Genomic DNA, 15,217 nt, shown 5'->3' on the forward strand with positions numbered 1-15,217 from the left:
CATCACTTCCCTAGGGAGGCATGTTCCTGGGAGAAGGAGAATCACCTCCCATTGCCCATCATTCTCTCTTGCATGCAATTTCTGAGTAGTTTATGGAGGGCATAATTCTAGGGGGAACAAAGAATTTTCTCAGGCACCAGAACAAACTATTTTCCTGATGAAACAGATCCTACTTGTGTGACCCATGTCTGTCTCTCTTGTTGCTTATGGCTTTACTTAGTGGTAGAGAAGAAAAAGAGTCATGGACTTACTCTGATATAAGTCAGACTTTGGCTCCACCTATCCTTGGCATCCTTGTATGTGATTGTCAACATTGGGAGATGAGGTAGGCACCTACTGGTTCTGACCCCACCATTTCCTGGCAGCGACACCTGGAAAGGCAGACCAGATTTGGAGCAGGCCCATTCTTTGCTTTTGAACCAGTCATATCTGGCCCAAGGGAGACTTAGATGGTTTATTATTATTATTATTATTTTTAAAGATTTTATTTATTTATTTGACAGAGATCACAAGTAGGCAGAGAGGCAGGCAGAGAGAGAGAAAGGAGGAAGCAGGCTCCCCGCTGAGCAGAGAGCCCGATGCGGGGCTCGATCCCAGGACCCTGAGATCATGACCTGAACCGAAGGCAGAGGCGTTAACCCACTGAGCCACCCAGGCGCCCCTAGATGGTTTATTATTATTTTTAAAAATATTTTATTTATTTATTTGACAGACAAAAATCACAAATAGGCAGAGAGGCAGGTCGGGGGGCAGGGGGAGCAGGCTCCCCGCTGAGCAGAGAGCCTGGTGTGGGGCTCGATCCTAGGACCCTGAGATCATGACCTGAGCTGAAGGCAGAGGCTTAACCCACTGAGCCACCCAGGTGCCCCAACTTCAATGGTTTATATAAAAGGGGAGAATTGTAGTTGGTGAGCCCCTCCTCCAGTATCCCTGTGACTCCACTCAGACGCTTTAACCAAGGATGAATTTTGTGTGCCAGGTGGTCTTCTGACTAACCCACCCATTCGGTTCCCCTTTAGAGCTCCTGCAGCTCCGAACCTTCCCACAACTCTGCGTGAGTGTCAGTGTCTCATGTTGAATTTCCATCTTGACTCATCTATCTCTAGGCGAAGATCCCTGCAAAGATTTAAATTGGGAACCAGACCTTGAGAATGTCTGTTCAGAGCATTTCACAGCTTCTGGATAAATGCCTTTTCCTTCTTAACCCAATCTGTTTTTCCAATTCTGCCCAGCTAGCTCTTGAAAAGCCCTGCTTTGAGGAAGCTTCCCAACTGAGGTGGGTGCTTATGCTATTTCCTACCCCTAAAAGCACCCCCATCCTTTTAGCCTGCCTAGGATTCCTGAGAGCCGAATCCACTGTGACAAGGAGGCTGCATTGTTACTCATATGGCTCAGGAAACAGAAAGTATGTGTTTATCCCAAAAGGCTAGACAGAAGAGGTCTAACTAACTGTCCTTTGGTCATATGATATCTGGCAGTCTATGGGCCCTATTGATTGGTAGAAGGAGGCTGCTTTTTTTTTTTTTTTTTTTTTTTTAAAAAACAAGAGCTTGTACTGACAGCTGTTTACCACTTTCCCACTTACTCTCCGTACTTTGCTGAAATATGGGAAGGTGGAAAGATATAAAGGTAATTTTTGGTCAAAGCCATATCAACTCTCTTGTGAAGTTTGAAGACCATAACTAGAGGTTGCAAATTTGTTATGCCTTCTGTTGTAAACATGTCTTCTCCTGTCTGAGCCTTTATTTTCCTGGAAAACCTAAGTTGATTTGAAGATGAGCTGAATGTGTTTGAATAGGCAACTGGATAAGAAAGGGTCACATTAACCTCAGGTATAACATCTAAAGCCTCAGCCAGGTCCTGGCGCCACTGGTGGATGAGGCAGGAAGAATTGGGTTTTTTAGTCAGTGTCCTAGCTCTGAAGATCATTCCTACTCTTGAGAGTTTGAGCTTCTCAGAATAGGAAGCCCACACCCAAACCTGATAATGACAGCCATTCTCTGGGCTCTTTATGAGTGGGAGGGAATTCTGATTTAATCAGTCTTTCCTGTATTTCTTGTTTTAAACCCTTTGCCTCTTTCTTCTGGCTGAAATATGGGAAGCTCCTCAGTAAATTGGCTGTGACTTCCACTGAAATTTGACACTTTTCAAGTGATTTTTTTTTCTGTATTTAGATGTGGTTATAGTTGCACTGTCAGTCCTTATCTCTTCTGTCATCCAGCCAGCTCCCGACTGGGTTAGGAGGTATTTGCTCTGCTGTTAGTGTTGGCTGCATAATGAGGTAGATGGTTAAGAAATGGGTTGTTTAACATCTCTTGGAATCTAAATTTTCTTCCTGGGTTGAGGGGGAAGCAATGTTATTGGAAAAAGGCAGTAGGGAGGCAAATGTTGGCTCTGGAATCAGCATTTTCTCCTCAGGATCTTGGATAAGCCAAGAAATCATTCTTCATTTAAAAGCTTATTTTATCTACCATATAGGGCTGCCTGTTCTGCAGTGACAGTTTCTCGGGTTGCTCCCATAGACTGACTTCCTGATTCCTGGCTAATTAAGGCCATGTTTGATTATGGATTGTCATGAAGAATGTTGCAGGACAGCAGAATGTTGAGAGCCTGGCTTGGACATGCTGGGTGAATCAATTCTGTCCACCTTCCTTTGGCCTGAAGAAGAGAAGGGCCTTCTTATTTAATCAGGCTCAGAGGAGGTGGAATAGGAATGGCTTCACTGGATTGTTACTGGTTAATTGGAGCCCTATACTGAAAAGAATTCTGAGTTTCTTTGGACTAAAACAGTGTTTTTCCTATCCTGTGGGTGCAGAGTGGAAAGGAATATTGTATATTTGATGTATTTGGCATTTTATGCTCCATGGCTTCAAGGATTTCAGGCTTATGTTTGGCATTATGTTGCAATGAACAACTTGAGTGCTCTTTGAAGATAAGGACATTCAATTTCCTGATGAGTCCTAAGTAGAATTGTTGAGTTATTAGAAATTAGGACCTCGTGAGAACCACCTGACTAGCAGCTCTCCATGGAGATGGGGCTGCCATTGGCAAAGAGGAACTGCAAAATTTGGGATCATGAAACTGGGGCCTTGAATCTTAATAGCTTGGTCAATGTGATTTCACTTTAGTCTACTTAGTTCCTAATTCTGGATCCCAAAACAATCTGTGGTCCAGACTTCTGCAGTAGAGGGTCTACCTCAGCCCAACCAGCTTCCCCTGCTTCTCCCTAATCATTGCCTTGGCATAGCCTAAGGGAGTTCCTGTTTTCCAGTTGGTTATTTTGCTGTGGCTGTTCAGAAAGAACTGGACTAAGTATCCACTCTGAGAGCATAGTGCTATTTGATGTTAACTGATCTTGGGTACTTAACCTGTTTTCCAGCTTTGCCAAATGCAGAAAACAGATTATATATAGCAAAAACAAAAACAAAAGCCCCAAAACAACCAACTAATCAAAAAAACCTACAGTTTGTTTCAGTAGAAGGCAAGACTTGCTTTGTATTGTGCTCTTGCAATTTCTTGCTGTATTCTGTCTTCTCTCTGAGACTGGGAGCTCCTCAAAGTATATAGGTCTTTGGTCCTATGTCTCTTTATATCTGATAGCCCAGGCATGAGAGAGGTAGATAGTCAGGGGAGAAGAAAGGAGGCGGGGAGAAGAATGAGAGAAAGAAATGGGGGAGGGGAGAGAGTAAGATCTATATTTAGTGAGAGGGAGAGACACTCACCAAGGGTGTATGAGTGAGCTTGCTGGCGAGGTTTGTGTGTGCGTGAGTGTTCTGGGAAAGGGGGTGTGTGCGCCAGAAACGTGTGAGGAGGGCTGGTGCCCTATGGGAGGTTGCAGGCAGGAAGCAGCTGGAGAGGAGGAGGAGCAGCAGCAGGAGCAGTAGCTGCCCTGCTTTCTGTCTCAGTCTCAAAGCCTGGAATCGATTGGGTTAGAATTCCACATCCAATTGAAGTTTGGCTGCTATTGCCTTCAGCAGGGCCGGTCATCAGAGTCCCCCTCAGCAGAAGTCTGGACCAGATTGGATTCCTAGATTTGTAGCCAGCGAGACTCCTGCCCAGCCTTTCACTGAGGGGATTTCTCTGCTGGGCATTGTTCCTATCATCAACTTTGCACGGTGGAGCCAGCCAGCTGGTGCAACTGAGAATAATAGCTCCTTGGCTCTGTTTGTCCGTTGGGCAAGCAGCCATGCTGTGGCTTAGAAAGTTCATCCTGTGGCTTCTCTGTTAAACCAAGGAGTGCTCCTGAGCGGATTTCCTCTTAAAGACAGCACTTGCATTCTAAAACTTGAGAATTTGTGATTTTAATGTTTTTTTTTTTTTCCTTTTCATTTCCTTAACTCTTATTTTGATTGCAGCAGCAAGGTAAGTGGTATCGAGTGTATAACTGACTCTGAACGACAAGCAGGGACAAAAGCAAAGCATTTGTGGGTGGAATACAGAGTAGCTACATTAATTACATAACTGCTTGAGCCAACTTGCTGGTGGGGGTCATTAAAATGGGTGAAAAATAGCATACTCAGCACTGGGGGTAGAATTTTCATGTGCATGTGTTTATATGCTGATAATCTGGTACTCTCCTGTATGTATATAAATAACTTAGCCACCCCTCTGAATGTGTGCATACTTACATACAAATAATCTGTTTCTCCCTTTTGATATGTCCATATGTTTATAAACTGACCATTCCTTTCCTGTGTGTACACACATAATAGAAACTCACTCAACTCATTCATTCATTTTAAATGAATATACACAAGCCATATCTCCCTCCATGTGCGTACATAGATAAAATCTCTTTATCTCATGCATGTGTGTATATACTTGGGTAACTTTCCTCTTCTGGTATATGCCTTTATATATTAAGAAACCCTACTATTTTTCCAGTGTGTGAGTGTGTGTGTATACTGTTCTGTGTGATGTATTAATTTTTTCCTCACATGTGTACATATGCCGTATAGACAGAAAAGTCATCTTGAGTTTTCTCAGTCTTGAGTGTATACACTATGCATAATAATCTGTCCATTTGCATCATGTGTGTGTGATAAAAATAGCACTAACTCTATAGATTGAAGATCCCCTTTCAAATCCTAACTACTCAGTGACCTTGGTCAAGTCATTTAACCTCTCTGAGCTAATTTTTCTCATTTATGAAATAAGAAGAATCTTCCTGCCTCATAGGGTTATGATGATAATATGTCATGATAAAATAGGAGTCATGTAAGCTGTAAAATTCTAAACAAATATAATTTTACTATTGTTACATGTCCCTCTAGTGTGAGTTGTATAGGATAGTCTTTGACTCAGCTGCATTGAGATTGTGCTCTTGTCTAAGAGGTCCGTAAGTCTTCCCTGCAGAAGGGTAGCTTTTATCGAAGTAATTAGATTTAACCTGTAGTTTTGCCCAGAGTATTGGAAAAAAGCTACCTATTGCTACTGAGTGTCTACAAAGGGTTAGATTAAGAGAGAGAAAAGGTCTCATCCTCTGTAGTTTTGGGCCTTATTCTTTGTAGCCTTGAGGATTGAACCTGTCGCAAAATGGAAATATACTAGCTCTAGCTAGGATCAAAGTGAGAAGGTGAATAGATGAGTAAAAGAACAGGGCATTCTGCTGCCCCTGAGATGGCAGCCAGCCATCTGTGTCAGGTTTTGAAGGCTCTATATAGTTTCCCCTTTCTCACCCTTCTAGACTTGTGTGTCCAATATGGTAGCCACTGGCCACATGTGGTAGTTGAGTACTTGGCAGGCAGGCTAGTGTCAATTGAGATGTGCTGCAGATGTAAGATATATACCAGAATTCAAGGACTCAGTATGAAAAAAGAATGCAAATACATGATGAATAATTTTTTTTTAAGATTTTATTTATTTATTTGACAGACAGAGATCACAGGTAGGCAGAGAGGCAGGCAGAGAGAGGAAGGGAAGCAGGCTCCCCGCTGAGCAGAGAGCCTGATGCGGGGCTCGATCCCAGGACCCTAGGATCATGACCTGAGCCGAAGGCAGAGGCTTTAACCCACTGAGCCACCCAGGCGCCCCAATGATGAATAATTTTTTAGTATTGATTACATGCTGAAATGATTAATATTTTGGATAATGAATTATATAAAATATATTAAATTATACTTTTTTTAACTTTTTATGTGACTGCTAGAAATATTTAAATTACATAATGTGGCTCACATTATGTTTCTAATGGACAGTGCTGTTCTAGACCTGTCATCCAGCACAAGGATTGGGGTAGCTCTTCCAGCTGGAAGGGCAAATGAAAGCCCCATGATAGCAGCTCTGGGGATGGTAGGAACCATGGCACAGCTGCTGCCACTACCTTCTTTATCTGTCCTGCACGAGTCCTCAGGAAAATTTAAGTGTATTCGAGGAGAGGTTTCCAACTTAGTTTTTACAATAAAAAGGGGTTGTAAGCCATCAATCTAGAAGTAACCTAGAACTCGAAGCCACGTATTGTTATGGAAACAAAAGTGAATTAGAATTTAGGAGACTAGACTATTGCAGTTCTACCATCACTCATTTATTCTTTCCATGGCATTTATTCTTTCCTTGCCAGGCCATATGCTTGGCATAGTAGTGCTCTGTGCTAGGCGTTGGGAATTAAAAAACAAAGCACAACTTCCTATGTAATGGAATTCATATCCACTGTGGGTCCTTAAGCAAGAACCTCCCCTTTAGGGGTCTGCCGAAGTAAAACAGATTAACAACAACAAGGGTGTCATTTTAGGTCATGGGTTTAAACTTGGGTAATAGAGCTTCTGAGGATCTAGAGTAGCTGCCTAGCCTATAAAGACTTATACATTTAAAATTTAAAAAAACACTGTGATATCTAAATACAACTCCTCCATAAGCTAGATCACAATGTAGTATGAGATCACGGGTCTAATATTCTATCAAAGACTCTTTCAACTCTAAACTTTTCTGATTTGGTGTTCTGATTCCTTTTATTCAATGGCAAGATTTTGTTTATTTGTTTGTTTGTTTGTTTTGAGCACCATACATGCCAGGCACTGTTCTAGGTGCAGGGAATATAGTAATGACCAAAACAAAGTTCCTGCTTACATTCCAGAATAGAGAGGTGGTTACAGAGATAGATCATATATTTGTTTGCTTGTTTATTGCCTATCAGGTAGGTGGTAGTAAGTTCTTTGAAGAAACTATAGCAGAGTAAGGAGATAGAGATTGTGGGATTTTTTTTGTTGGGAGGGGCTAGTATTCAGGGGCTAACCAGATTCCTGCTCACATGACTTCTTCAGTCTACTCATGAGAACCATGAAGTAGTAAGGAAAAAAGATTATAATGCATGCTTCAGAAAAAAAAAATGCTGTGATATTTGTTAAAGACATTAAGGCAGACTATATTCAAGGTGATTATTACATTGGGGTATTGTAATGGGGAGAGAGATTGAGCCCAACTCTGAATATAAGGAGAAGTGAGAATTTATAGTCAGGGAGCAGGTGGAGGGTCTGTGGATCAAAACTACTAAGAGGAAACAGCAAGGGTAGGGCGAAGTCTGACTAAACTGACTTGACATGAGTTTTGCTGGAGGGAGGCCAAGGTGGTGGATAAGGAATTTGGTCAGATATCAAAGATGAAGAGTGTTCATAAGCTGAGCCAGCAGGATTCTTGGCAAAAGTGGACTAAACAGAGCTCAAAATCAGGGGCCTAGTCAGAAAGAGGACTTAGAGCAACCAGACTCAGATTTGGTCAAAAGAAAGAGTCTTTGTCATGAGTATCTGATTCTGGGTGCATATGTATTTGTTTTATGGTTGGTTATATTCCTTGGTATAGTAAACCTGGTACTGCTGACAGGGAGCCCTGGACAGGGTAAGAATATCCAGCTCTTGTGACTGGTGTTCTTTCCTCATTTTACGGTCTTGATATGCTAACCCTCTGAAGGCTGCATCCTTCCTCATGCTACTTTATGTTACCCAAAGTTCTATCTCCCCTTTTGGATATAATGCTTGAGGTTTTCTTTCCTTTACCATGTCTAGCTTCTGGTGTGTAAATGGGGTTCCTCCTAATGCTGATGAGGAGGAATGGCAAGTCCTAGGAACTGTAGTGCCTAGTTTGATCTAGGGCATTCTTTATTCCTGTTAGCTAATCTCACTCTTCATGCCGTGTGACTCTGACCACTTTCTCTGACAATCTTTGTAAACATTGATTCTTTCCCAAAGATTAACATCCTAAAAGAACTCCTTCCTGTTGTAGCCCTAGAAATCCATTCCTCCCACCTTGTTAGCCATACAGTGTAATTGGTAAATGGCCCAGGAATGATCTGACCTCTGTAGAAGTGGTGTGCGGAGGTGTGCTCAGAGTTCCTGGCTTTCTGTCTTCTGGACTTGTTTCACCCAGAATGAGAGGCTGCTTGATAATATGTACAGAGAGTTCTGCCCTGTTCCCAGAGGTCCCCAGTTGGTCCTCCCAGCCAATAGTTGGGTCAGAAGCAATTTTACAAGGAGTACTCCCATTGCTAATCACATTTATTTGATGTCAGAGAAAGAGACAAAAAGAATCAGCCATTTCAGAAAACAGAGGGTTTTTTTTCCTCTTGACTTTTTTTTGGTAGTCTGGTGCTGATGTGATTTAAGGGTCTACTCCCTGCCATAGTTCTCAGCTTTCCATCCTTGAAGTTTACTCCTTTGGATCGATACATTTTGTTTTGATATGTTCTCTTTTCAGACAGTTATCCCTTGAATGGGCTGCCTTATTTTCCCCAGCTTCAGGCATTCCTTAGGAAAAGATAGCAGAAAGGTGTGGCCATTTTTGAGAGTGTATGTAAGAAATTTGGAGAGTTAACTAGAGGCTAATAGAGCAGGGCAGAATGAGAGCACTGGATACCTTGAAGGAATCCAGAGGGTCAGCTTTGAGCTGGGTGGACCCCAGTGCCTCATCCCATTACAGCTTAAATATTACTTCTTCTCCATGGCTTTTCCTGTCCAGGTTTTGCTGGGCCTCTCACTGTCTTCTCATTCCCCATCACTGGAATTAAATGCTTATTATTTATGACTTATTACAACTTTTGTTATAACATGTTTCACTTAATTTTGTGATTGTCTATGCGCCTATTTCCCTCTCTAAACCTTGATATATTAGGATGCAGGGACAGTGTCTTATATCCCTGGCACAAAGCTTAGTGCCTGACAAATCAGTTGAATGGATTCAGAGATCAAACTGTCCTCACTCTTTAGCCCTTGTTATTTCATTCTTGTGGACGCTAGTAACAAAGAGAGGCTCAGAGGGAGGTGGACTTGACTTGGGCTTTCTGGATCCTGGTATCTTATTGGGTTCTGAGCCAAGTGACTGGCTGATTCTCTGGACATTACATTGAACTCTGTCCCCTGCTTCAAAACCCAAATATCTGGATGGCTGAATGGGTTTGGTGCCTTTAGGGAACCCATATCCCCAGGAGGTGATTCTTAGGTTCATCTACGGGCAGTGGTTATAACTCATAAGAAGTTTTGGGGGGAGTTTGTTTGTTTGTTTGTTTGATATGGAAGCACGCTCTTTCTTTGAGTCTGGGAGAAGTTGCTATAGTTGGAAATTTCCTATTTGTTAGTAACAGGAAACCAGGCAGCTTTGCCTTTAGTCCTTCAGGAGGCTGTAGGAAAGGACTCTGAACACAGTGGCTGTGCCATTTGCCCCCTGTATGGCTAGCCAGCCATTGTTGAAGGCACTGTACTCTCAGAGGAGACACTTGGCAAGTCTGTCCAGGAATTTAAGCCAAGCCTATCTGGAGTATTGATCTGAAAAGCAGAAATAGGCCTGCAGTTAACCTGACTTGCACTGATGCAGCAGGAGAATCAGATTCACTTTTGCTCTGGAAAAGCTGCCTTCTCTGGACCAAAGTGGGGTTAGTCTCTTGGAAGACCTGGCAATGAGTTCTGGGTCTCATCAGCATTAAAAAGGAAAAGTTTGCCTTCTCTAGCTGTTTGCCCCTTTCTCGTGCTTTCAGACTGCCTGAGGGAGCATGGCAAGCCTCTTGTCACCTGAATGAAAATGAATTGTTGGGAACCCACTGTTTTGCCCTCTCTTTTTTTAATCTTAAGAAACAACTTCTAGAAGAAAACAGGATTAAGAAAGGATGACACACTCCAGTGGTATGGTTCCAAGCAGTGCTGCAGACCATTAAAAGACACTGGGAAAGATAGGGGTTTTGGGGTTAGATAGAAATCATGTTTTACTCAAACCTTACCCTTTTATAGGTGGTTGCATGGTTGGCAACATTCCTGTGACTGTCTTCCCCACATTATAGATGAGGATACTAAAGAACAGAAAAGTCAAGGGTTTAATCCATGGTCACTGATTAAGCAAGACCGAATTTAAGTCTTTTGATTCTCAATTTAGTAGCACTTACTCACGTTTTGATCCTCAATTTAGTAGCACTTACTCACGGCTTCACGTGGTCGTATGCGGACCTTCCATCTTGGTTTAGTAAACAGTCTTTCTCTTTGAGACAAACTGGAAAGGCTGATTACCAGTTCCAGCCCTTATCAGACCAGTGACCTTGTTCAAAGCTAATACCAGGTGCCAAGACAAAATCAGGCGAACCTAGAACTTGCACAGTTGGGGCCGGGGTTGAGGGAAAGAGAAGGGTGGCTTCGGAAATATAGTTGTGCACTTGTGGAAGGAGAGAAGGAATAATTTGACCAGTCAGTCCTAGAATTGGGGGCTTTGCTGTCTAGGCAGTTAGGCACTAAGCCCAAGACCCAGTGGTTCTGATTGTGCACATGGAGTGTCTTCTCTCTATCTCCCTCTCTTACACAGATTATACTGAGTTGGCCAGTTAAGGGTGTGGCTGATCCTGGCCCCTTGAGACATAGGAGTAAAGCAACAATGCTAAAAAAGCAGTGATTGGGCCTTGGCAGTACCTCACAGAATGGGTAGCATTTTTAGGTAAGGAGATCCTAAATGAAGTAGAGTTTTTAGAAGAACTACAGAGCGGAAGGGAAGACATGAAAGGGGAATTAATCTCGTTTCTTGGTTTCTAGTCTCTTGGCCTGGTTAATTCCAGTGAAAGGGGTTAGCTTAATCTTTATCCCAAGTCTTATGACTCATGCTTCTGATTCTTCCTGTGAAGGGAAAGCACAGTGTTTTTAACTTTTAAGCACATAAACTGTAGATAGTAGCCCTTCCTGAAAATGAATTGCTGTGGGAGCTTTCAGCTTGTGATCTTCACAGGCAGTTTTCCCCTTTTAGGGTTAACTTGAGTTACTGGGAAAAGAAAAGGAGGCAGGAGTTTAGATGATTTAGAAATCTAGATCAAATCTAGACAATGGGGAAGTCATCTCTGATTGTACAACATGAAGGATTGCATGTCTCCCGCCAACCAATTTTACCTCTCCCAGGGAACCCAGTAGAACCAGAAAGTATTGGTAGTCCCATGTAATCCTGGACGCCTAGCTTTTCCCTTTGTACTTTCTACTCTGCTCCTTCCCTACGCTCTGCATGATCCCAGTAAAAAGGAAAAGGATACCAGCCCCATGTAAGGTAATAGTCATCTTTACCTCTGTAGTAGTCACTTGTAGTTTAGGGTATGGGGCAAGACTGGTGGCAGGCTAGCTTCACCTTTTTGAAGAATAGCAAAGTATCCTCAAGCCCTCTGTGATATAACCAGTTCCCCACCTGTCCCATGCATTGTTCTCTCCAGGCCATCTGGAAGGCTAGAGCAATCCTCTGTTACACCACGGTACTCCAGGAGTACCCTGGTGCTCTGAAGGAGGTCTTAGATTGAATGCACGGTAGAGGAGAAAAGCCAAACCTGTGTGTTGATTAGGCTACACCAAGCGCTTGGGGACTATTAAATGGAGTTCAGGATTCCAGGCTGTCCCTGAGCTTCCTTCATCCCTAGCTGACCCACCATATGTGTATCTTTGGCCACATGCCCCACTAGATCCAAACATGCTTAATGCACCTGGGTCTGGACAATGATTTTTGCCTATGTCATGCCACCTTGTTCCAGAATTTTTAGAAAACATTTTTTTTTTGCCCTCCAAGTTTGAAATAATTGCCATGGTCTTTTTTTCCAAGTGAAAGAAAGCTGTCTCTATAAACACAGGCAGGAACCAACCTTGGAATTGCTAAGTTTTCAGCAAAACATCCAACTGGGAAAACAAACATTCCATGTCTTGTCTCTGTCTTTCACTGTGTATGTAATTTGAGCTTTGGTAGTTAAGCATCTATTTGTTCATTCCTGAATCAGACCCTAGTGTTGTATTTTGTAAAGGTTCAGTCACTCATTGACCTTACCCACCTACTTCCCAGGAGTTTGTCTTAATTTTAATGGCTTTGAGTACTTGCCCAGAACACAAGGAGTTGATACATCAATACTCTGATGGGAAGCCAAGAAAAGAGAAGTGACTGCCTACAGCCTTGAAGGCCAGCAGTGGGAGACAGGTCAGGGTTGGCTTCTATAGACTTAGAAGGTAATGTTCTTATTCCTGCTTGACAGCTTGATTCAGATTAAAATTATCCTGCTGCTTTCTGACCTGAGTGCACTATTTTCCTTTTTCACTAGCTGCAGGATAAGAGTGAAGCCAGAATCCAGGGGCATGTATCAGGTTTGGAGACTACACATGGGATCATTCCAGACAGTACTGTGGGCTAAACCCAAGGCATCAGCCAGCCATAATTGCTAGAAATAGACTGAAAAGAGCAGGGCAGTATATTGTCTTCCAAGACAATCTCTGTTAAGCACCCTGACCAGAAAGAGGAAGAAGCAGAGAATCCCTCAGACCCTGAGGGAGAAAATGAAACGATTGTTGCAAGAGTCAGAGGAAGAAATCATGGTCACCTTGGGACCCTCTTCCAGGCTTTCTCCAGATAAGGCTAAGTCAGAGACTATGTGTGGCATCAAGAACAAGTCCTCAGGCCCTATTGAATCCTTACCAGAGGATAGCTCCCTGCTCCCTCACTGTGGCTCAACAGCCTCAACCATTGGTGGGGATAGAGATGGGGGCCTGGCTCAGCATTGCAGCTTTGAGCAGCAGACCGGCAGCCAGTTTCCTCTGGGCTCCACTCCTTGTGCTTTAGGATCTGGATCTCAGGACCTCTTGTCTGTCAGCATAAGCACAAGCTGTCAAGAGCCCTCAGAAAGGAATCAAGCCAAGTCCCTTTTGTCCAGAGGCCTTCACCAAGGCTGCAGCTGTGAACAGAGAGAGCCTTTGGGGGATGTAGTAGACTATATAATCAGAGAGCTACAAGGCATCAGCCGTCTCCAGACTGAAATTGCTGAGCTGCAGCAGCACTTGAGCCAAGTCCGGGGTTCAGTGGATGAAGTGTCTAGCTGTGTAGACTCGGTTCTGAGTGGAATAGAAGGCTTGCAGGTAGGCAGCAGCTCCCTGGCCAAGGTGTGTGTGGAGGAAATGGCCCAGGAACCCCATGTGGACAGCCCCGGTGAAGAAGCCATTCTGTATCTGTATGGACTTCCTGAGCAAGACGGGGAAAATACCATGGAGCTGGTACACAGCTTTCTGGCCATGCACCTCCGTGTTAACGGCATGCAGTGCAACAGGTACATCAAAGAGGCTTACAGGGCAGGCAAAGCCCCAGCTCCCAGGCCTACTGTTGTGAAACTTGCCCATCTAGAGCATAGAGACTTCATCTTGCAGAAATCCATCCTTTTGCAGAGTGTAGGGGTCCGAATTGCCACCAAAGAAGAACCAAGCTGGCCACAGTGCTATAAGAATCCTCAAAAGGAGTCTCTTTCATTTTTGCAACAACTTCAGGATCATAATGCAAATTCTTTAAACCAGCATGAACCACTTCTTCAGATGGAAACAGGGGACCCAGGACCCATAACTGGAGCATGTCAAATGAGGGCTCAAAATCAACACAGAGAACCTCAAACCCCTGAGCAGCAAGGCCTTTGCTTTCCACCCAGGAATAATTTCACAAAGCCAAGTGATGTATCTAAGCCAGGAGATGAAGTAAAAGGAACCTCAGGAGCCTCCCAAGTTACCAGTGGCAGTTGTGGTGAGCTGACAGGGAGAGAAGCTTCTGAGGAACCTTCCCCAGTGTTAATCTCAGAAGAGGAGGGTTCTGGGAAATCCCAGGTTTTCAAACAGTCCAGCCAAGGATTTGAAACATGTAGTGTAGCAAAAAGAGAAAACAACTGCAGCAATAAAAGTGAGACTGGCAGCTGCCTGTCGCTGTCTGGGTTGCTGAAGACAGAGGACAAGCTCATGGCCTGTGAAGCTGGGCTTGATATTCTGAGCTCCAAGCAGCTAGAGGACCTTTTAACAGACAAGTCCAAAAGATTTGCAACTCTGAGCCATGACCACATGATGGAGGAAATCATCATAGGGCCTGAGACTTTCAGTGACATGGTTCATATTGACTTGAATGAAGAGGAGGAACATGCTACTCGGGTCCTTAAAGATGTCTTTGAAAAGTCATCTTGTGGCTTGGTTGGCTTGCAGGAGGATGAAGATATTGAAATTAAGTTTTACAAAAGCAAACTGGGCCGAGCAATTCACCACTTCCGTTCAGCTCTGCAGGGCGTGTTTCAGAAGCTGGAAAATAGTGGGTCAATCAGTCCTGAGGACCTGGAAAGCAATGAGAGTGGTTCTCAGTCGGAGAACAGTGATAGACTTCTTGGGACAGTGGGTTCAGAGGGTGCCCAAGATTTCTCTGTGGAGAGCCCTGGGAGTCAGGAGAGTGAGAGCTTTCTCAGTGTGGTCTCTGGTGGAGTGGACACCTCTACACAGAGAGACCAAACCTTTCAGGATCCCAGCAACTTCTCTCTTGCTTCTAACTCCTCACCTATTGCATATTCATTACCAGGTTTTGCTCTGGCTCCATGTCTGGGAGGTGAAAAGTGTTCCAGGCCTGAATCTCCCAAGCAGGGCATACTAAGCCTAGAACAAGTGTGTGCAGAGACCATCTACCTCAACAAGTGCATCAACAATTTCAAAAATGTTCTGAGAGAGAAAAGACTGAGGCAGAAAAAACTTTTGCATGAGCTAGTACAGAAGGCAAAGAATATATCAGTAGAAGACATACACTCAGGTATTCTAAATCTATATTTATTGGGGTCACAGCTGGCTGGGTATGGCTTCTATCAGGCTAGCCTGAGACCCACCTTGGTGGTGAGTTTCACAAGGTGATGGGGGAGGGCCACAGCTTAAATTAGTCTAAATTACTCGAATACAGATTTTAAGCTAATCCTTGTGGGAAATGGAGTGTAAGAGGGTTCTAAAGCAACAGGAAAGGA

At 43.6% G+C, this 15,217-nt stretch overlaps 1 protein-coding gene across 9 annotated transcripts in view; it reads left to right on the forward strand.

Annotated features, from left to right (window-relative positions):
* UNC13B (unc-13 homolog B) overlaps positions 1–15,217 on the forward strand; it is a 231,265-nt gene that overhangs the window by 164,997 nt on the left and 51,051 nt on the right. Inside the window, exons 1-2 of one of the 9 annotated variants that reach the window (XR_007122116.1) lie at positions 3,881–4,362; positions 12,521–15,012. The exons of 7 other annotated variants lie outside the window; for them this stretch is intronic. Coding sequence is in view for 1 of the 2 variants with exons in the window: in XM_047698633.1 (XP_047554589.1) it covers positions 12,753–15,012 (2,260 nt within the window). In the remaining variant the exon portion in view is untranslated. Of the gene's footprint in view, positions 1–3,880; positions 4,363–12,520; positions 15,013–15,217 lie in introns of those variants that run through there. One more of the 9 variants, XM_047698633.1, reaches the window with a different exon arrangement.

The sequence above is a fragment of the Lutra lutra genome, chromosome 13 (genome assembly GCF_902655055.1).
Source record: "Lutra lutra chromosome 13, mLutLut1.2, whole genome shotgun sequence".
NCBI classification, from domain to species: domain Eukaryota; kingdom Metazoa; phylum Chordata; class Mammalia; order Carnivora; family Mustelidae; genus Lutra; species Lutra lutra.